Below are 22186 nucleotides of genomic sequence, written 5' to 3' on the forward strand. Positions count from 1 at the left end.
AATGAAGTTTTATGAGCGAAAACATATAAATGGTTGAAAATTTTCTACCTAATACATATTTTTTCAAACTTTTAAATTATATTTCAAGTTTGAAATTAAAATAATGAGTCACTTTGAGAAACAAAAACAAATAGTTAAAAATCTACAGAAAAGGAATATCTTGGTCAAATACTCCGCAAATAGTTAATTATGAAGTTTTAGAAAAGTTATCAAAATAAGAAGGAAAACACAAAAACCAAACTTCCTTGTGAAGATAGAGTTTGAAATTCGAAAATTTGAAATTGAGATAAATAAATGTAGATGGTCCCAACACCTAAAAGCTTGCAGTGAAAGGTATTGTTCATCAAATTTTTAGTGATCTTATTCTTACCTACCACAAAAATTCCTATTCCCTTTTACATTGGCCGCAACACTTGAAACACAGGTTAAAAAAATAATAATAAAAAAAAAATAGCTGGAATAAAATGAATTTACATAAGCATTCATTTGCTTATTAATTTCTGAAGTATAAATACAACTCAGCCTAATGCTTATATTTCCAACTAAGAAAAAGCTGGAGTCAAAATGTAGCGGCAAAATTAAAAGAAAACGCCTTGCCAGAAGTGAAATTAGTACTTAATAAGTATTTGTCAATTTTTTTTAAAAAAAGCGGGAATCAAAATTTAGCGGCAAGATTAAAAGAAAATCCATTGCAGAAATAAAATTAGAAATAATTAATAACACAATTAATTATCAAAGCAATACCTCTTCTTTTTACCAATTATATCTAATATATTTACATCCCATCACATTTTTTTTGTTAAATTTTTATTACATAGGGCTAGGAGAAATTTAGGAAAAGAGGAAATGGGGAGAAGATTACAATCAACGTAGTAACTTACGTTGACATGAGTTTCATTGTTCAAATTAATTTCCTTAAAAATTGGATAAGTTCATAAAAAAATTTTCAATGGCGACTAGAAATACTTACATCCGTCACATGAGTTTCATTGTTCAAATTAATTTCCCTTAAAGGTAGGTCCCACGTCCAGCTTCTTCTATACTCTTCCTCCCTCCATATATCATCACTACCCGCTCTTCCCAATTGGCGGGAATGTTTCAAAAATCCCCAAAATATCAAAAACCCTAATTTGCGCCAAAGTTATTTAAAAATTCCTAATTATATCCTATATATACACACTCAAGACATATCTGACTAGCATCAAAGGACAAAATCATATTCCTCCCTATTCTGCTATTTAGGTGTTCGACGAAATTCCTCAGAGAGAATAGAAGATGTATGTGGTGAAGAGAGATGGTAGACAAGAAGCAGTTCACTTTGATAAGATTACTGCTAGGCTTAAGAAGTTAAGTTATGGGTTGAGTCCTGATCATTGTGATCCGGTACTTGTTGCTCAAAAGGTTTGTGCTGGTGTTTATAAAGGCGTTACGACAAGTCAGCTTGATGAATTGGCTGCTGAAACTGCTGCTGCTTTGACTGCTAATCACCCTGATTATGCCTGCGTAAGTCTCGCTACCATTTCTGTTTTCTTTATTTGCTCTAGTAATGTGTGATGATTTGTGCTTCTGATACTTATATTTGTGTGTGTATATCAATCTGGTTTGAGCATTTGTTCAAGTTTGGGATCTGTTGTGTTGTCTAATGCATTTGTTTTATATGTTCATTTATGGGGTTTTTTTTTCAGTTTTGATCCGTTGGGCGAAATTAATTACGGGCGCAAGCGAAAATAAACAAAACATATACGCTGATTATGTGTATACAATATGTATATTTACACGTAATTTACAAATCCTATTATGCATTTTCTGGCTATTATTCTTTTGAGCGGTCCAAAAATGTAATTATCCCTTCATTTATTTTCTTAATTTGCTTTGGGTTTAAATCCAAATGTATTTTTCATCAAACTACTGATAAGTTTAAACAGCTTTAGTGGTTACGTTTATATTTGGAAACGAAATGTTGCTTTGGAATATTGAAATTTAATGGATTTTTTTTTTTTTTTTTAAATTTTTTTAAAATCCAGATTCTAGTTTTCATTTTTAGTCATGATATGTTGAATTTAAACATTTGTTTGACTTTGAGATTTATTTACTTGTGGAATTGGTATAATTGCTCTATTCTGCTTTTTTGCACGTTTCTTACCATGCCTTTGTATGCATATATGTTCATTTTGGGTCTAGGGTAAAACCATTCTTAAAAGAGGTTGGTCTAGAGTGGATAATGTTGGAATGTTTGAGCTACACTAAAATTTTAAAGTGTGCTATGTAATGAATCAACAAAAGAGCCGTAATTGGACTCTTTGGCTTGTTTTATGCCTTTTCAAATAAACTCCAAATGAGAATTCCTATTAAAAAACTTGTACACATTAACAAGGAGACTATATATATGAGATAACTTTGGTTAAAAATGAGAATAGGAAGATGAAGAAGTTTCTATTAAGTCCTCTCCTGTTATAAGGGTAGATATATTGACGCTTCTGTGATGCATAGTAGGACAACGTATTAATCAATTTGTGACTTGTCAAAACTCTTGAAAGTGCAGCTGGCTGCAAGGATTGCTGTGTCCAACCTGCACAAAAACACCAAGAAATCATTTTCTGAGACGTAAGTTACTTGAAACAACATTTGTCATTGGTCTTCCATTTTCTTTTATTTTTTCATAAGAAATAAAATGATGGTGTAGTGATCAGCAATAACAAAGTGCTGGTTGTAATATTGGGATATCACAGGATTAAGGACATGTACTATCATGTCAGTGAGAGATCTGGATTGAAGGCACCACTGGTTTCTGATGAAGTTTATGAGATAATCATGAAGGTATCACTGGCATTTGGAATATTCCTTTAATAGTTCGGTTTTGGATCATGCTTAAAGCTTTTAGGTGGATCAAGATCTTGTTTTTTAATTGCTTGCAGAGACCACTTGTTAACAACTTGCCTTTTTCTCTCTCAGAATGCTGCTCGTCTCGACAGTGAGATCATATATGATAGAGACTTTGACTATGATTACTTTGGTTTCAAAACCCTTGAGAGGTCTTACCTCTTGAAGATTCAGGGAAAAATTGTAGAAAGGCCACAGCACATGCTGATGAGAGTATCTGTTGGAATCCACAAAGAGGATATTGAATCTGTCATCAAGACATATCATTTGATGTCTCAACGCTGGTTCACTCATGCATCTCCAACACTATTTAATGCTGGCACTCCAAGACCTCAAGTAGGTCAACATTCTTTTAAATACCATGTTTTCTTTTCTTGATTTGATGGTTCAACTAAGTCATCATTAATTTGTTATGCTATGTTGTAAATATACTTGTTTCTTATCCAACATTGTCCTCTCTTGTTCAGTTACATCTTTTAGTAATGATTTTACATAATATTCTTTTGGGGCTTGCAGTTAAGTAGCTGCTTCCTGATATGCATGAAAGAGGATAGTATTGAGGGCATATATGATACTCTTAAGGAATGTGCTGTTATTAGCAAATCAGCTGGGGGAATTGGTGTATCTGTGCACAACATACGTGCTACTGGGAGTTACATTCGTGGAACAAACGGGACATCAAATGGAATTGTTCCCATGCTGCGTGTATTTAATGATACGGCCAGATATGTTGACCAAGGAGGTGGCAAAAGAAAGGGTGTGGCCTCTTTTATATGCTTGTTTAAATCTTAAGAATTCTAGAAGTTTAGGGTGCAGGGACTACCTTCACTTTTCTTACTGTGTTATACTGCATACAGGTGCTTTTGCTATCTACCTTGAGCCTTGGCATGCCGATATGTTTGAATTTCTGGATTTAAGGAAGAACCATGGGAAGGTATATTTAGTACTCTCTTATTGTTAATTGTTTAACATATTGTCTATTGGGCCTGCACTTGCTCTTTGCAACTGCACTAGAATTGCTGTATTCCTTTCATACATCAAGACTTGTCTATACTCAGCAATTTGACAAGACATGGGTGATTTTTCTATTTCTTCAGGAAGAGAATCGGGCACGAGATCTGTTTTATGCTCTTTGGGTGCCAGATCTTTTTATGCAAAGAGTCCAAAGCAATGGGCAATGGTCTTTGTTTTGTCCAAATGAGGCTCCTGGATTGGCAGATTGCTGGGGTGAAGATTTTGAGAAGCTGTACACAAAGTATGAAAAAGAGGTAAAAACAAGTATTCTACCGAGGTTAATTGCACACCATTTACATGGTGGATTAACTGATCCTTTCAGCATTAATCTTAAACAATATCCTTTTGTCAACTCAGGGAAAGGCAAAGAAGGTTGTTCAGGCACAAAATCTCTGGTTTGAGATCTTAAAGTCCCAGATAGAAACTGGGACCCCTTACATGTTGTACAAGGTGACTTTCATTATTTCATATGGTTCTGTTATTATTCTCATTGTTTGTCTGGATCAGTGTTATCAAAGGTGCGCTTTAAGCGCGCTTAAGCCCTGAAGCGAGGCTCAAAACATGTTGAGCGCTTCGCCTCGCTTTATGTGCGCTTCAGTGTTGTCATCAAGGCTCTAAAACATACTTTTCCTTGCCAATGAGCCTCTCTTGAGGAGGTGACACTAGATGATTGATATTTCACTTTATCTTAATATTTTTACAATTTCTTTGTCCATATATTTGTTATTCATGCTTATTATTATTAATCTTGGACTAAACATATATATATATTTGTATTTTTGCACCATTGCGCTTTTTTTCATTAAAGCCCACGCTTTATATGCGCTTCACGCTTAAAGCCCCAGCTGACCTTAGAGCTTTTTTCGCGCTTTTCGCTTTTGATAACACTGGTCTGGATGCACTTAATTTTACTCAACCACTATACCGTTTGTTATTGTAGGATTCTTGCAATAGAAAAAGCAACCAGCAGAATCTTGGCACTATCAAGTCTTCTAACTTGTGTACAGAGATTATTGAGTACACAAGTCCAGATGAAACTGCTGTTTGCAATCTTGCTTCAATTGCTTTACCAAGATATGTTAGAGAAAAGGTAGTCAAAATTGATATATACTTTACAGCATTGCTTGTCCTACTTTCTGCTTGCCTCATAGTGTAGCATTGCCATTTATATCTTTCAGGGGGTCCCAAGTGAGTCACAACCATCCAAGCTTGTGGGGAGCAGGGGTTCTAAAAATCGATACTTTGATTTTGACAAATTGGCAGAGGTTTGATTTATGCTGACTACCAACGCTTCTGACATGCTTTTCTTGACATTATTCTTGATTTTTGTTCTGTTTTCCATGTGAGACAGGTTACTGCATTAGTCACTTCAAACCTGAACAAAATTATTGATGTCAATTACTACCCTATTGAAACTGCAAAAAGGTCTAACTTACGACATAGGCCTATTGGAATTGGAGTCCAGGGTCTTGCAGACACATTCATGTTGCTTGGCATGGCATTTGATTCCTGGGAGGTAAGTACTGTCTATCATCTTTCCAAGCTGTAAATTTGTTCAGATGGTTCTGATCTTATACTTTTGTCTATGTATAGGCTCAGCAGCTAAACAAGGACATATTTGAGACAATATACTACCATGCATTAAAAGCTTCTTCTGAAATAGCTGCCAAAGAAGGCCCTTACGAGACGTATTCAGGAAGTCCTGTGAGCAAGGTATAAATCCTTTTGCTCCTAGATTTTACTGATGGGTACTGTGTGAATGACTTTGTTTGGTCTTCCAGCTAATATAGATGGTCATCCAAGATTCAGTCAAAATATTTGCTGGGCTGCTAAGTGTCGTAACCAAAATAAAATGGTGTCTTCTTACTAGTTCAACTTTGAAGTTGTGAGACAAGTTTAAAAAGAACTTTGAAAATGTTGCGATCCAAATTAGACACACTACTGTAGAAGGGGAAATGAATGCCAGATTTTATTTTTGTTCAATATTATTGATTCACATTGCATTTCTATTAAAGACAATATTATGCTGTTCAGGGTATTCTCCAGCCAGACATGTGGGGAGTAACACCATCAGATAAATGGGATTGGGATGCTCTTCGTGAAATGATTGCTAATAATGGTGTAAGAAATTCACTTCTTGTAGCTCCAATGCCAACTGCTTCAACCAGCCAAATTCTTGGAAATAATGAATGCTTTGAGCCATATACATCTAATATCTACAGCCGAAGGGTTCTGAGGTAACACCTGCTGCCAGATCCTGCAGCTCCTGTTGATTTTTATCATTGTTGCATATGATTTATCCATGTTTTTGTTTTGTTTCTCCAGTGGTGAATTTGTTGTGGTGAACAAACATCTATTGCATGACTTAACCGATATGGGGCTCTGGTCTCCTGCTGTTAAGAATAGGATAATACACGAAGATGGTTCTGTGCAGAAAATCCCTGAAATTCCAGATGATCTTAAAGTTATTTATAAGTATGAACTTTCACCAATTTAATTGTTTGTTCTGTTTTTATGTTAATTTTATTTCCTCTTACATGCTAATACTGTTCACTGACCTCAGGACTGTTTGGGAGATCAAGCAACGGACCTTGGTCGATATGGCTGTAGACCGTGGTTGCTTCATAGATCAGAGTCAAAGCCTTAACATCCATATGGATCAACCCAATTTTGGAAAACTCACTTCCCTTCATTTTCATGCTTGGTCCAGGGTATGCTCAAATTCACATTATTTGTTTTGTTGATCTTCTGAAATGTGCATAAGAACTAAGACATTGTCTGGTGGATTGTTGCGCAATAGTTTAGTACAAATATCCATTTTAAGTGTCTGGTGAATACTACTGTTCTGTCTTCACAAGCCAAGAGAGTCTCAGATTCCTCTTTCTTGTTATTCTAGGGTTTGAAAACTGGAATGTACTATCTACGATCACGTGCTGCAGCTGATGCAATCAAGTTCACAGTTGACACTTCCATGCTGAAGGTACTAACCATTATAATTTGGAGTGCTTAGTATCATATTATTATGTTGATTCTTACAAACTGCATGTGTGCCTTTTCAATTTGCAGGAAAAGCCAAAGGCTGCTGTTGACGATGAAACTAAAATGGCTCAGATGGTGTGCTCTTTGACAAACCGCGAGGACTGTTTATCCTGCGGAAGTTAATGCTAAGTCGGATCATCATAACTTTTTGAGCTATTGGCTTTTGTTGTGGGTTTCTTCTATGCCTACTAAGAAACCTCTACATAGATAAGCGAAACAGGCCTCTGCTTTGTGGAAGTAGCATGTAATGATGTTTATTAGATTAGAATTAAGTAATTAACTATGTATATAATAATATATATCCAGTTCTAGTATACGTTTGTTATTAACAAGGATAATTCTCTTCTTTAGTTAACTGGTGCTTTGTAATGCATTTGCCTTGAGATAGCAGCAATGAATTTCTCTTACTGCAACTTTAGGATTTGAAATGTGTGCAGAAGATGAGATCATCTTTAAAATAGTTTGTTCTTAAGTAATTGAGCTCCAGTTAAGAAACAAGATACTGATCATTAAAAAATAAACAAGACACTGTTCTGAGATTTTTTCTCTGCATTTGTTCATTCACTAAACAACAATTGTTACTGATGAAACTTTCAAGCTTCCAATCTAAAACAACCAAATGAAAGAGACCGCAGCTTATACCGTTTAAGCATGGAGTTGTCATAGTAAACAATATATCATTATTAAAACTCTCTGAGATTATGAGCGCATATGTATTTTCTTCTTTTACCTTGGATAATTTGTCTTGACATCATGAATTCTAATCTCCAAGTTCAATGATACTGCTGGTCAAAACACAACACTATATGATGATGTATTGCTCAATGAAAACACCACAAATTAGGATATTGTGGAGAATTTCGTCACCACTTAAGGGTTTCCTAAGAATTGAAGTAAGACCATACGCTAATTAACTCGCTATTTTGTGGAGAATTTCAATCTCGAGGATCATTGGGGTCATTCTTACGCAATAAGGTTATGAATAGTGTTAGGTAGTTGGCTTTGGAGATTAATGGGATTATGAACTGGCGTATGAAATGATGAAATCTTATGAGTAAACTAATCTATTTGTTAAGTTTTCTTTTTAGATTTTTAAGTTTTCTTTTTAGATTTTTGGAGAATTTGAGGGAGCCAGTTTTTCTTGAGAATGTTTTGCTATTTTTCAAACGTTGCAGTAAGCTTAGTGAAGCGAACCCACTAGGTACTGCTCATAACCTCATTATTTGGGACGTGACAATTGTTCATTTTTTTGTGCGGATTGACCTTCAAAGGTATTGGCCTTTAATTTTTGGCCCTCAAATTGGTGGTCTTTAATTTTTGTACTTCACCTAATATCCTGAGGCTCTGGGTTCGAATCTGTTCAACCTTAAAATGAAGAACAATTAAATTTATGCGTGATGCCAAAGATATGTGGCTCAATTCAATTCGAGATGAGATTACAACGTAAACAAATAAGTAAATAAAAGGTGTAGATTTGACCAAATATTAATGATAATTGGCCTCGGGTATCGGAACCGAGGTTGAACCTTTTTGACCGGGTGTTGGCACAATGAATAATGAAGACAACCTTAGAAAATATGAATGAAGTCAGATGATTCTATTGCTTTAGTACATGAATTCTCTCTTTCTTTTTGTCGTGGAACCCCCTACAATGAATGGGAGCCTTCTCTTTATATAATAGAGGAGTCCTAACCCTAATACAATTCTAAGTAAGGAAAAGATATCTGGTGATAGCTGTAGCCGAGATTGATGCCGAAATATCCGGCTGAGGGCGGATATTCCGGTCTTCTCCTCATGGTGGTTAACCGCCTCTGTTTTAACGCCTCGTTCCGGATCGAGCTTGGAGCCTTATCCTCGATAAGCCGGTCGTATCCTGCTTGAACATAACCATGACAACGGGAAACCGAGCATGTCCATATCCTCGGTTTTACCCGTATACAGATAGTCCCCCCATTTCCCGAGGTGAAATTTTTGACGGCGGGAAATGGACCCAAATAAAGCTGAGTAGCCGCCTCCAACTATCTAGGATAAGACCTTCTAGTCAACATTTTACTCTGCCCGATGCTAGGTCAATATTACTCAGCCGCCAAATCCTTTTTGGGAGACCTCCTTGTGTCAGAGTCCTTGATTCGCTACAGGACCCATTGATTTCCTTTCTATATAAAGCCCTTGTACTCTTCTTTTCTCGTGCATCTGTGCTTCTTCAAATCTAACTTTGCTTCTCCTAAAAAAACCTTACTGCGATTCCCGCATTGTGCTCGTAGCACTCCCCGGACTTTGAATCTTTTTCCATCAGGGCGTGATCATTCACTGTTAAGGAAAACCTGCCACGAATATGACTTACGTTCCATTATTGACCCAAGGTGAAGATCAACATTCGTTCTCGCCATCAACGGGAGCCGCCGGTTCTGATAAGGAGCTAGAATCTCTCGCTGCCGGTATCCTCCCGTCGGGATTTAGCTATACGAACGACTACAAAATTTCTTACCATTTTGATTTGGTGGAGAATTTCGAATCTTGTATCGATGATGGCATTATTACCGCAGTAAGGGAAGATTGCAACTTAGGCGCAGATGTTGACGTTCGCCCTGTTGGGAATGGTGTGAAAATAAATCATCATGTTGTCGGCTACTCGTTGTCATACACTTATCCTTTTGCCATTGGGTTCACTCTCCCTGTTCCTCGAGTGATCGAGGACTTTTGTCATCGGTATCGGATATGTATCGGACAGATCGCCCCACAGATTTGGAGACTTGTGTACTGTATTGAGAAGTTGGCTAATATAGCCGGGGTCGCCTTCACCCTTGACCATTTACTTCATATATACATACCTCGGGTGATCCGAGGGGGGATTGTTCATCTGCTTCCCCAGGAAAGTCGAAGCCTGATTGACCCCGAAGATGATTATGACCGAGGGTGGCTTCATCGGTTTGTGATGATACGCACAGCTCAACTTCACCGTCCATCGTCTACCGATTTTCCTGAGGCGTGGAACCCTTCACCAAATCCGGTTGAACCCGAGCTTGATACGGCTATCTTTGAATGGGTGGTTGCCCTTCTCCGAGCTTCTCGTAGCATAGGCCGTTCTTGGAGGAGAATGGCACCCGAAGGGTGGAAAGGTAAAAGCCACGGTAATTTCTTAATTCAACCATTTAGACCCTCATTCCCCTGTATTATGTCTCAACCCAATGTATTTGATTTTCGGGGCTTCAAACGAGAAGAGCTTCCAAGAGAAAGACCGTAGCCGAGGATGTTATTTGGGGAAGAAGAGCACCTGTGCCACCTAGGGCACCTGGACGCAGAGAGACTGGAAGCTTCCCAGTTAGACATTCGAGGGTTGGCTCTCAGGTTCGAACCCGTCATGTCATGGAGACCCGTCGAGAAATGCCTTTTGGCGAAACTCCGCCGACAATAGTGCTTGATGAAGAAGTTTTACCGGAGCCAAATATCCCTTGTTCATCCGTCTCCGGTACAGGTCGTGGGGATGCCTAGTCGATATCACGTATCATCGCGGCATCCCATAGGATAGGCTGAAGTTCTCAACCTTCGGCATGCTATGTCGATTAAGGGTGTTGCTGTTTTACTTTCGTTTTCCAACTTATAGGCGTAGAGTAGGGCCTTTCCTGCTTTTTTTCGATAGACCGATGTATCCGAAATAGTCAAAATTTTTGTGAAATGGAACAACTATTAATAGAATTCTGCGAATTGGTTTTTATCGAAATTTATTGAGCATTCCATTTGCGTTGTTTGAACCTGAACTTTTGTATATGTCCTTGCATTAATATTTGATCAATTGTCATTTGTTCTATAGCTTACCAAAATTCAAAATCCTTCGCTACCGGCCGCCATGTTTAAACATTTTATTTTTTGCACTCGACCGCAATTGGTTCGGGATCGCATCTTTTGTGACCGATATGGCAGCTTTACTTGATCATAATGGTATCGGTATGATAGCCGACCTAGATCTCATCGGGAAGCTGGCTTGCTCACGTACGCCCCGTTGATCTAGAGGGGAGACCCGGTTCCTTCTCGTGTACGCTTCCCATAGTTAGATAAGATTAAGGTCACATCCGTCACATCATTCTGACATCAGCACGTGTCGAGAACCGGTTGGCTCTGAAGACGGTTACGGAATGTGAACCGTCTCGGCCCCACTATATAAAAGCAAGTTTTCTCTTTCAGTTTTCACTTTCTGATTTTTACCAAAGAGAATTTTACCTTCGTGTGCTTTGGATACGCTAACTCTCATATCTTCATATCTCCTTATCAGTTATTTATCCAATCTTCAAACTTTCATACAAACCTTTATACCTTCATATTTCCGTAATGACGAGCAAATCTTCAAAAGCTAAAACCGGCGAGACTTCCTCGATTCCAAAACCGGAGCCTGTACTGACGGACTTCATTCCTCAAGATTATGCGACCATCCGGGATTTCAAGGTCGAGAAACCTTCTCAACAAGGAGATCGAGGTGTTGATATATCAAACTATTTGTGCACGATACCCTTGAGTAAACTCGAACAGGTCAAGGCAGATTGCTAGTGGAAGGGTAAGGAGGTCGTTATTCCCGATCAGACTGAAGTTATAACGACCTACGTAGAAGGGTATTTAAGTATTTATACCTACCCTTTCATATTTAGCACACTCGATCCCGTGGTAGTGGATTTTTGCAAACGGTATGATATTTGCCTCGGCTAAATTCATCCGTCATTTTGGAGGATCGTTGTGCTTCTCCGTTACTTCACTACAAACGTGAATATTCCCTTCACGGTGCGCCATCTAATCCGGCTGTATAGTCCCCATGTCTTCCGAGGGGGTATGATTAAACTCTCCAAACGAGCCAGAAAGGCACCCTTCTCTGGTCTGGACGAAGATAGAGACCGAGGCTGGCAGGGCAGATTTGTCCGAATCAGGACAAAGGATTTGATTCCCGCTGAAAAGTTGCCATTTCCTGAGAAATGGAACCCAACCCGTAACTTTACTTTGGTATGATATGATCATATGTCTGTACCTACACTGACCCCTTGATTTTCTCGTGTGTATATAACACTTGTTCGAACCCTCGGTGCGGTTCCTAACATTAATCAATGGATCGGGAAGATCTGTTCTCAACTTACTTATGCCGACCGCACCTGGTGACATTTGTTTCGGTCCCGGTGGGAGGCTAAAAATCACGGTAAGTCCTTTTTTTATAGCGATGTTCCGTCTTCCCTACGTGCTATGCTATGTTTGATAAGTTAAAACTGTTCTTCTTTGCTTTACAGGTCTATCAAAGGCCACCAAAATTCGAGGTCAGGAGGCTGCTGAGGCCTCGGCCGATGAGCAAAATATCGAAGCTCTTGATCAGGGAGACAAGGCAGAGAGGAGGAAAAGACGGTCCTACGAGTCTTCTCGAGCTCCTTCCGAAGCCAGGAAAAGATCGAGGCTCACCATCAGAGAGACCTCTTCGGAAGATGTCTCGGCCCGAGCTCTGGACGCCAATGTCGCCGGTCAACTATCGGATCATTCCGATGATGAAGACTAGGTGTCGGGCAAGCACCGACTTACCGATGAGCTCCTCGATCAAGAGCTGACCGGTTCTGCTGAGATTACTCCACCCTTGGTGGAAAGCTCAACTCCGATTCAGGCGGGTTCGAGGGATGTCCCGAGACCGACGAACGTAGGGAGCATCAGGTCGAAGGTCGAGACATCTAAAGACTCTATGACGGAGCACATTCCCACTCAAAGCTTGGGACGGCTTCCAGTCGCAGCCGTTGGATCGAAGGAAACTTTCTCCATACCGGGTTCAAAGGTACTTAACATTCCGCCTTTGTATGGTATTGGTTCTGTCCTTCCGATACAAGCTGTGGCCTCGTCTGAAACAATAATTTGCATGCAGGACCCTCCCCCTCAATTGGTGGATATTTCCGCCGACGTTGATAAAGCCAAAGGCGAGATGACCGATGAGTCAACGGGGTCGGAAAGGGCAACCGGTTATAGGAGTTATGAAATACCCGCTCGTGGCATGTCGGGCTTCGAGCATTTTTCCATCCCCGTGGCCAACCGTTTCGGGGTTAATTCTGGTCCTAGATTGGAGAAAGTATTTCCTGCCTCTAGTACCGACCCGAATCAGAAGAGGCTAATCTCTTTCAAGGTGCCGGCCGATATGAACATGTTATCGGGGCCGGTCGGGGTGGCCAGCTATCTGTACCCTCTGGTGTCCCAAGAGGACCGTAAGAAGATGGCTGAAGTCAGCGAATCCTGCCTTTTCAACGAGGCTCAGCAGGCGTTGAATCGAGTAAGTCTTGTTCCTACGCTCTTTTCACTTAGCTTTAATTTCATGCCTCATTTTAATAACTGCTCCTCTTTCCCTTATAGGCCTCCGTGCTTCATCATGCAAGCTTTCACCGGTTTAGGAACGAAGTGGATCAGCTCAAGGAGGAGCTCAAAAGGAAAACTCAAGAGGTGGACGAGCTCGTGGATCTGTATGCGCAGAAATTGGAATATATCTCGTCTCTCCCTGACCTTTCTATCCTTAAATCAGATTTGGCAGCGGCTCGAAATGAGGCTACCGAGGCTAAGCAGGAACGTGACCAGCTAGCAGATAAGGGCTTTCGAAGTTTACAATAAATCTTTAATAGCCGATGTTAATGCCCCTCCTTCTCAGGCCCGGGCATACGTTAGCCAGATTGATCAACTTCGGGCGGAGCTTGATGGGATCAAACCCGAGCTTAATGCCCTCTAAGAGTCGAGAATTAGTGCTGTAGCTGAGCGGGATGTTCTTAGAGAGCAGCTTCGGGTGACGGTGGAGCAAGTAAACGGACTTAGCTCGTCACTTGCTGCGGCCGAGGCTGAACGGGATAGACTGGGCCGGGTCATCACCGATCTGCAGGCTGAACATGGAAAGGCTCTTGACCAGATCTCGGGTTATGACGATATGCTAGACCGATGTATAAGGATCTTTCCGACGCGTGGTACAAACTATTCCTCGCCCGTTGTTTGTCGAGAAGGCCAGTAATCTTCGAGCCAAGTACGTGCAGTGTTTATCCCGAAGAGAAACCTTCGAAAAAGTTCAAGCCACTAGAGTGGATTTATCAGATCTGATCGAGGAGGCCAAAAAGCTCGAAGCGGAAGCAAAGGCTGTATTCGACTCTGAGGATTCAGATATTGACCTTGAGTCAGCCGGGGAAGAAACCGAGGGATCGGGTGAAGATTAGGCTTAGGGGCCTTATGTCTTTGTTGTTGTTGTTTTTGTTTTTTATTTTTTTTATTTTAAGGCCGCTAGTTTGAGCCTTTGTAAATCCTCTATGTGTATGAATAAATGAAAAGAAAGATCTTCATTCGGCCTGTTAATCGCCTTTTGTTGCCCTTTACAAAGTATTCCTCGGTTCGTTGTTTGTCCGATTTATGCCATTGTTTTTGGCTTGCCTTATTGTTTCAGCCAGAATAGAATTCAAGTGGTAATGGATCGTGATCGAGTTTCAGTCCGTGTTGACTTTAATCGTTGCTTTATTTATAAATTGCAAGACAGACCGGATTACAATATTTTTTGTGTTTGTAGACCGTATTCTTTAATCGCTTAGACTATAGTCTTTCAAGCTTGCGTATGTTTTCTAGACCGTAGTCTTTAACCGCTTAGACCATAGTCTTTCAAGCTTGCATATGTTTTCTAGACCGTAGTCTTTAACCGCTTATACCATAGTCTTTCAAGCTTGCGTATGTTTTCTAGACCGTAGTCTTTAACCGCTTAGGCCATAGTCTTTTAGTATTTGGCAATATTGGATCATTTTGATTGAAACAAGATTTTTATTGATAAACTGACCAGAGATGTACCTGCAAGCCGTGGCAAGAAAAAACTAATTGGACACGATTCAATCGATCGTTTGGTCCTTACATCTGATCCTATCGTTCAAGCCTTGGCTTTACATAGTTATCGATGTGACTGCTATCGTTACCGTGCCAAGGACGACCTAATTGGACACGATTCAATCGATCGTTTGGTCCTTACATCTGATCCTATCGTCCAAGCCTTGGCACGACCTAATTGGACACTATTAAATCGATCGTTTGGTCCTTACATCTGATCCTATCGTCCAAGCCTTGGCCTTTACATAGTTATCATTTAGCCCACGGTATAGTAGTCCCCTAGTACTCGAGTCCGAGGTATGAGGGCTCGGGTACTATTAGCCCGATATGTGCAATCTCCAGTCCCCGGTCTTTGATCAGTCTGCTCTATTCGCGTAGCACGCTGTTCAGCGCTGCCTCATTAAAAACCTTGCCGAAAACCCACTTCGGGACAAAACGGTCGAAGGGAAAAAGAGTGCAGCACGTGCTTTCAGTCCTAAGTCTATGACTTTCCAGTTTCCACTGTGCTGCTCCGATGTTCCTTGGGTTGTATCCCTGCGTGGTTAGATCGAGAGAGAAGAAAAACAAAAAAGAAAAGTTATTCGTACCTTTAACAATAATACCTCTTTAGGTGTGCCACGTTCCAGTTGTGTTTCAACTGTTGTCCGTCTTCGTTCTCGAGCCGATAGGAACCTTTCCCGGTTATTCCAGTGACTCGATACGGTCCTTCCCAATTCGGGACTAGTTTCCCTTCGTGAGGGTTCTTTGTATGAAGTGTGACTTTCCTCAGTACCAAGTCCCTAATCTGAAAGTGCCTGAAGTTTGCCCTTCGGTTATAATATCTTTGCATGCTTTGTTTTTGTGTGGCTATCCGGATATGAACAGCTTCCCTCCTTTCGTCCACGAGATTCAGACTAGCAGACATTGCTTTATGGTTTGAATCCTGCCGTGTTGATTGGTAAAGTGATCTTACCCTTCGTCATCTCGCAGGCCATGTTGAATCCGTTGAGGACTCGTATTGCTGGCACGATCTGATCTAGTAGTCCCAGTTGCTCGATGACTTTCTATCGGATAATATTAGCCAAACTACCTGGATCAATTAGCACACGTTTGATTCTAAATTTATTGACAAGGACAGATATTACCAGGGCGTCGTTATGAGGCTGAGCGATGCCTTCCATGTCCTCGTCACTGAACGAGATGGGACCGTCGGGGTCGTCATTCCGAATACGTTTTTCCCTTGTTATGAAAATTTTGGTGCGTTTTACAACCCGCCAAATGGGAACGTCCATTCCTCCCATAATCATATGTATCACTTGCTGAGGCTCTTCTGGTCTATCTTGCTTGTTGGAGTCCACGTTCTTGAAATGAGTTTTTTTGCTCGTTCACTTAGGAATTCTCGAAGGTGTCCCAAATTGAACAGACGGGCAACCTCCTCTCTCAGCTGCCGACAATCTTCTGTTCGATGGCCGTGTTGCAAATAAGGCTTTTATCCCGCTTCTCTGGATTAGATTGGATTGGCCTTGGATGTCTCGTTTCTCCGTTACAGATAACAGTCGCCGCTATGGTCGCTACATCGATGCAGAAATTATACTCGGATAACCTTGGAGTTTCTCTGTTTCCCACGGCTCTATCAATAGCATTTCTGTTCATCAATCCACGACTACTTGGGCCTCGATCGTTCCTTCGATCATTCCTCCTATCGTTCTCGCCCGATTCACTGTTATACCCATTTCCCCTTCGATCGAGCGGGTAAGGTTGATACCTGTCATATGATGATCTGGAATCTCGATCTGTCGTTCTCTTCGATCGATCATTCCATTTACCAGAATGCCATGATACTGAAGCGGCCCTCAGAATCTTATCATCTTCGACCCTGATCTTTGATTGATACCTGTTGTGTACATCAGCCTAGGCGATCGCCGGGTATTCTATCAAATTTTGCTTTAGCTCCATAGATATGATCGAGCTTCTTGAATTGATCCCTTGAGTGAAAGCCTGAACGGCCCAATCGTCAGTGACCGGAGGTAAGTCCATGCGTTCCATTTGAAATCGGGCCACAAACTCGCGGAGGGTCTCGTCATCTCGCTGCTTGACGTTGAACAAGTCCGATTTTCGGGTTTCGACCTTGATGGCCCCAGCATGGGCCTTGACAAAAGCATCAGCGAGCATGGCAAATGAATCAATCGAATGCTCGGGCAAGTTATGATACCAAATCATTGCCCCCTTTGACAGGGTTTCCCCGAATTTCTTAAGCAGCACTGATTCCCTTTCGTCATCGGCGAGATCATTGCCTTTAATAGCACACATATATGCAGTCACATGTTCATTTGGGTCCGCTGTCCTATTATACTTCGAGATATCGGGCATGCGAAATCTTTTTGGGATTTTCATCGGCGCGCACTCGGCGAAAATGGCATTTGAACGAATTTTTTCTAATCCGGTCCCTTCAACACCGGTGGGGCCCCCGGAATCTGATCGACCCTCGAGTTATAGTTCTCCACCTTCTTATCGTTCGCTTCTATCTTCTTTTCGCCGGACTCGACTTGTTTCGTCAATTCTTCGAGCATTCTTGTCAACTCGCCGCTCTGCCTGAGGTGGTTCTCATTATTCCGAGTGACGTGCCTTTCTTCCGTATCTGGGTCTGTTCCGATGGAGCAATATCGGGTGCTTGACTTCGGTTCTACAATTGCGCTATGATCTCTTGCTGGGCCTGTAATTGGGCCATAGCTATGTCTAACTGGTTTTAGAGCTGTTGCAGCATGGCTCCATTATTATTGCCGGCCGGTACGTTGCCCACCGATGATTCGGCTTGAACAGGATTAACAGGGGGTGCGTTGTTATTAGGTACGCCCCCGTCGTTATGCTCGTGATGGCTTGGCTCGACTTGAAAGTTGACGGAATGGGAATCCGACATTTCTGGTAGACCTGAAATCAAACCTTAAAGAACAAATGTAAAATATTGAGTGTAACCAGAATTTTGTATTGAACTGCCACTACTATCTCTGGCCCCACGGTGGGTGCCAAACTGTTTAACCTTAAAATGGAGAACAATTAAATTTATGCGTAACGCCAAAGATATGTGGCTCAATTCAATTCGAGATGAGATTACAAGATAAACGAATAAGTAAATAAAAGGTGCATATCTGACCAAATATTAATGATAACTGGCCTCAGGTATCGGAACCGAGGTCGAACCCTTTTGACCGGGTGTTGGCACAATGAATAATGAAGACAACCTTAGAAAATATGAATGAACTCAGATGATTCTATTGCTTTAGTACATGAATTCTCTCTTTCTTTCTATCGCGGAACCCCACAATGAATGGGGGCCTCCTCTTTATATAATAGAGGAGTCCTAACCCTAATACAATTCTAAGTAAGGAAAAGAAATCTGGTGATAGTTGTTGCCGAGATTGATGCCGAAATATCCGGCTGAGGGTGGATATTTCGGTCTTCTCCTCATGGTGGTTAACCGCCTCTATTTTAACGCCTCGTTCCGGATCGAGCTTGGAGTCTTATCCTCGATAAGCCGGTCGTATCCTGCCCGAACATAACCATGACAACGGGAAACCGAGCATGTTCATATCCTCGGTTTTACCCCTATACAGAATCTCAGCTCAGTAAGAAAAAAAAAAGAAGGAATTTCGCAGAGCAGAGGTTTGGATTCACAGGCAGAGTTTTGCACCTTACCATTTTAAAATGGGTTATTTGCACGATTTCCCTTCAAAGTCCCCGGTCTTTAATTTTTGTCCCTCAAATTGGTGGTATGTAATTTTTGCCCTTTGCTAAAAATTTCTTGATTTCGGGTTCGAACCCCCGTTCAATTAAAAATTAAAAAAAAAAAAAATCGCAAGGTAGAGTTTGAATTCGCAAGGAGAGTTTTGCACTATAATTTAGGCAGAATTTCAAACTCTATCTTAAGGTAGAGTTTTGTCTTCAGGCAATTTTTTTTTTACTTAGTTGGAATTTTACAAACCTCTTCTTTAAGGCCTAACTTTTGCCCGAATAGGCCTAATTTTGGCCAAAAGTTAGGCCTAACTTTGCCCGAATAGGCCTAACTTTGCTACAAACTTTTGTCTTGCAATTTTTTTTTTTTTTGATATTTGACTGAGCCGGAGTTCGAACCCAAAACCCATGAATTTTAGGCGAAGGGCAAAAATTAAAAATTCAAATTTGAGGGGCAAAAATTAAAGACCAGTGCCTTTGAAGGGCATTCCGCACAAAAAAATGTTTTAAAATGACATATATATTATAGGGAAAATGACATAGGGTATCTATTTAAGACTATTTATTACAAAATATATAGATGGTTTTCCTTATTTACAAAATATAACGATATTTTACGAAACATGAAGGACTTTTATATATTTTTCGTTTTTCATTTTTTTAAAAAAAATATTTAAAGTTTTTTAATATTGTTTTTTAATTTTTTAAAAAAAAATATTATTTTTATTTTGCTCAAAGGCTTAAAATATTACCTCAAATTTTTGTGTATGAAATGTGTATGTGTGAGCAAAATTTTTAATATAATTTTCATACACAAAATTGTGAGCAAAAACTTTAGGCCTTGAATATTGTATGAAAGTTGTTACAATGTTATTGTAGTTGTATTAATTTTCCAGAAACCTATTATGAACTTTATATACGAAAAATGCGAATGATATTCCAAGTCTTGAGCCAGATATATACACATTTCATACCATTCTCATACATAAAATTTTGAGCGTAGTGTTTAAGGCTTGATCGAGATATACAAATTTTGAGCGAACTTTTAAGCCTTGAGTAAGATATATACATTTCATACACAAAAATTTGAGTGATTATTTTAAGTCTTGAATGTTATATCAAAGTTGTATACAATGTTGTTGTAGTTGTATTAATTTTATAGAAATCTAACACGAACTTTATACACGAAAATGTGAGCGAAATTTTAAGCTTGAGCGAGCTATAGATTTCGTACTGTTTTCATACACACAATTTTGAGAGGATTTTTTAAGCCTTGAACGAGATATTCACATTCCATACATTTTTCATACCGTTTTCATACACTAAATTTTGGGCGAACTTTTTAAGCGTTGAGCGAGATATACACATTTCATACAACTTTCATACATAAATTTTTGAGCCAAAAAAATATTTTTTTTTAAAATAAAAAATATTTTTTTTTAAAAAAATAATCCGGGTCCAAACTCAATATAAAAGAATATTAATTTAAATTAAAAAAATATAATTTGTGTCATATTCTTTTTACTGTATATATAGAAATAGTAATTTGTAATAATTAAAGTTTCTTAGTTATATAATTGAATAATTTGCAAAGAAAAAGTTACTTATGAAGAAGCAAGTTTGACCGGAAAATATAAATATCAAATGGATACAAATGATTTGATATTTATAAGCTAACATGATTTAAAGTATGATAATTACAACTCAACGTAAATCACAAATTGAAATATATTGTGATATTTTTAAGAATTTGTGAGCATGTGATCATTAGTTATGGATAGAATGAATTTCTTTTGGTATCTATTAATTTTTCACTTGTTATTTCAATGAACCTCAAGCATCAATTTAGTTCTTCATATATGCTTTATTCTAAAAAATAATTCTTAGTTAATAAAAAAAGAGACTATAACGATAGTTTAATTTTGACTGATAATGTTAGCAACATTTCAAAACTATATGGCATCGGTCAATAATTTTTACTTTTAGTATTTATAATGCATCATAATATTTCAAAAGCAACAAATTCAATTGTCCACAAAACATTTTCTATTCAGTTAAAAAAAGGAGTTAGCAAAAAATAAAAAACAAAAAATTACATGAGAATCGTGTATAACCTCATGATACAATATCCAAATTTCAGATTTGACCTCTTTTCTTTTTGCCTCCTCTTTATTCCTCTGTCTAATTGATTATTATTATTATTATTATTAAAAAAAATAAAGGTTCTTGTCTTCCTTTTTCCCACAAAATGCTAATTTATTAATTCTTGAAAATATTTTATGCACTCCATGTTAATCAACTGAAAATCCTGCACTAACCTTTTTCATGGGACAGATAAGACTTAATACACATTCTACAGAAGAGGAGAAAATGTTATAAAAATAACTTGTGCATGCACAAGAAGTAAAACTCAAACCAAAACAATATGAAAAAGATAAGTGATTCCAAATATTTCGTACTAATTATTTTTTATTAATCCCATAAAAAAGTAGATTTTGAATTTTTTTTTAAGAAGAAAGACATGAAGCAAAGTGCATCTAGAAATTAGTGTTAAATTGATAATACTTTCAAAATACGTAAGATAACAATCTCACATAATAACTAAAATTTCAAATAACTATGTTTCCAATATATAAAATTAAAATTTCATTTTGCTCCTTTAACATTAGCTTTCATCGTTGATGGAAGTGGAACTATTTAGTTCAAACTCATTTATGCTTATCTTAAATTTATTTAAACTTTAACAATGTATATTTTCATTTGTATTAGCCAAGACCCATTTTTTTATTTTCTAGAACCATCTAAATAACATAATAAACTTTTCAATTACTTCAGATTTATTAGTATTATAATCTTAATTTAAAGTCTTTACACAAACAAACCTAATAAATTTATAAGAATAGTAGTTCAAATACCTAATTTTATCACAAGAGTCTAGAATGTACAAAGAAAAGACAGTACAAAGAAAAGACATTGGGGGCCCAAGAATGACACTGCACACACACCAATCACGAAAGCCCTAGTGGGATGATATTAAGAAATTCATGAGTGAAAACGTGCAGGGCAAAAGTAACACGTGTAAGCACAACCAAATGACTAAAATGCCCCATGAGGACTACAAAAAATTGCATCCTCCCATATGTATATTACTAGTGAGGTCCGTGCTAAGCCCGAGCCCAACTCATAATATAAAAGAAGAGTAACTTATGTAAAATGCTATTGTTTGTAGGCGCCTAACATCATGTAGATATAGTTTAGGTATTTACATTTCGTAGCTACTAATTACTAGCTATAATATGCTATCCGTTGTATTCAAATATGTAACTCGACTGTATCCAAAAATATAGTAAGCGAAAATAAGTTGTATTTAATTTGACTTTATTCAATTCACTATATTCAATTCGACTATATTCAATTCAGTTGTACTCATTCATCGCAAAAATTAGTGGTATATAAGATAAATACTTTAAAAATACATAAACTAAAAATCTCGCATGATAATCAAATTTTCAAATAAGTGCATTTTCAATATAAAAAAGCAAAACTTCATTTTATTCCTTTAACATTTCAGCCTTTATTGTGCTCGAATTATTTACTTCAAACTCATTTTGTGTCTATCTTGAATTCATTTAGAATTTTAATAATATATTTCCAATTGCATTAGAAAAGTCCCATATTTTCATCTTCTAAATTCATCTAA

The 22186-nt window shown here is 38.6% G+C and overlaps 1 protein-coding gene across 1 annotated transcript; it reads left to right on the forward strand.

The window, feature by feature from the left end:
* The first annotated feature begins 1054 nt into the window (after window positions 1-1054).
* LOC132059376 (ribonucleoside-diphosphate reductase large subunit) lies at window positions 1055-7346 on the forward strand. Its single transcript, XM_059451971.1, has 17 exons — window positions 1055-1503; window positions 2543-2604; window positions 2730-2817; window positions 2953-3216; window positions 3397-3637; window positions 3738-3814; window positions 3978-4148; window positions 4252-4344; window positions 4835-4984; window positions 5073-5159; window positions 5246-5410; window positions 5488-5607; window positions 5929-6131; window positions 6220-6369; window positions 6458-6605; window positions 6791-6874; window positions 6961-7346. Exons 1-17 carry the CDS (start codon window positions 1276-1278, stop codon window positions 7054-7056), a joined length of 2427 nt encoding a protein of 808 aa, XP_059307954.1. The 5' UTR covers window positions 1055-1275; the 3' UTR covers window positions 7057-7346.
* The last annotated feature ends 14840 nt before the right edge of the window (window positions 7347-22186 follow it).

This window comes from Lycium ferocissimum, chromosome 6 (assembly GCF_029784015.1).
Source record: "Lycium ferocissimum isolate CSIRO_LF1 chromosome 6, AGI_CSIRO_Lferr_CH_V1, whole genome shotgun sequence".
In the NCBI taxonomy this organism is placed as follows: Eukaryota; Viridiplantae; Streptophyta; class Magnoliopsida; order Solanales; family Solanaceae; genus Lycium; species Lycium ferocissimum.

What these genes read in the sequence shown, in the direction of transcription:
- LOC132059376 (XM_059451971.1), top strand. Translation starts at nt 1,276, where the DNA reads ATGTATGTGGTGAAGAGAGATGGTAGACAAGAAGCAGTTCACTTTGAT. An exon ending in TTTATGAGATAATCATGAAG is followed by an intron (nt 2,818 to 2,952) that starts GTATCACTGGCA and finishes TTTCTCTCTCAG; the next exon opens with AATGCTGCTCGTCTCGACAG. An exon ending in ACACAAAGTATGAAAAAGAG is followed by an intron (nt 4,149 to 4,251) that starts GTAAAAACAAGT and finishes TTGTCAACTCAG; the next exon opens with GGAAAGGCAAAGAAGGTTGT.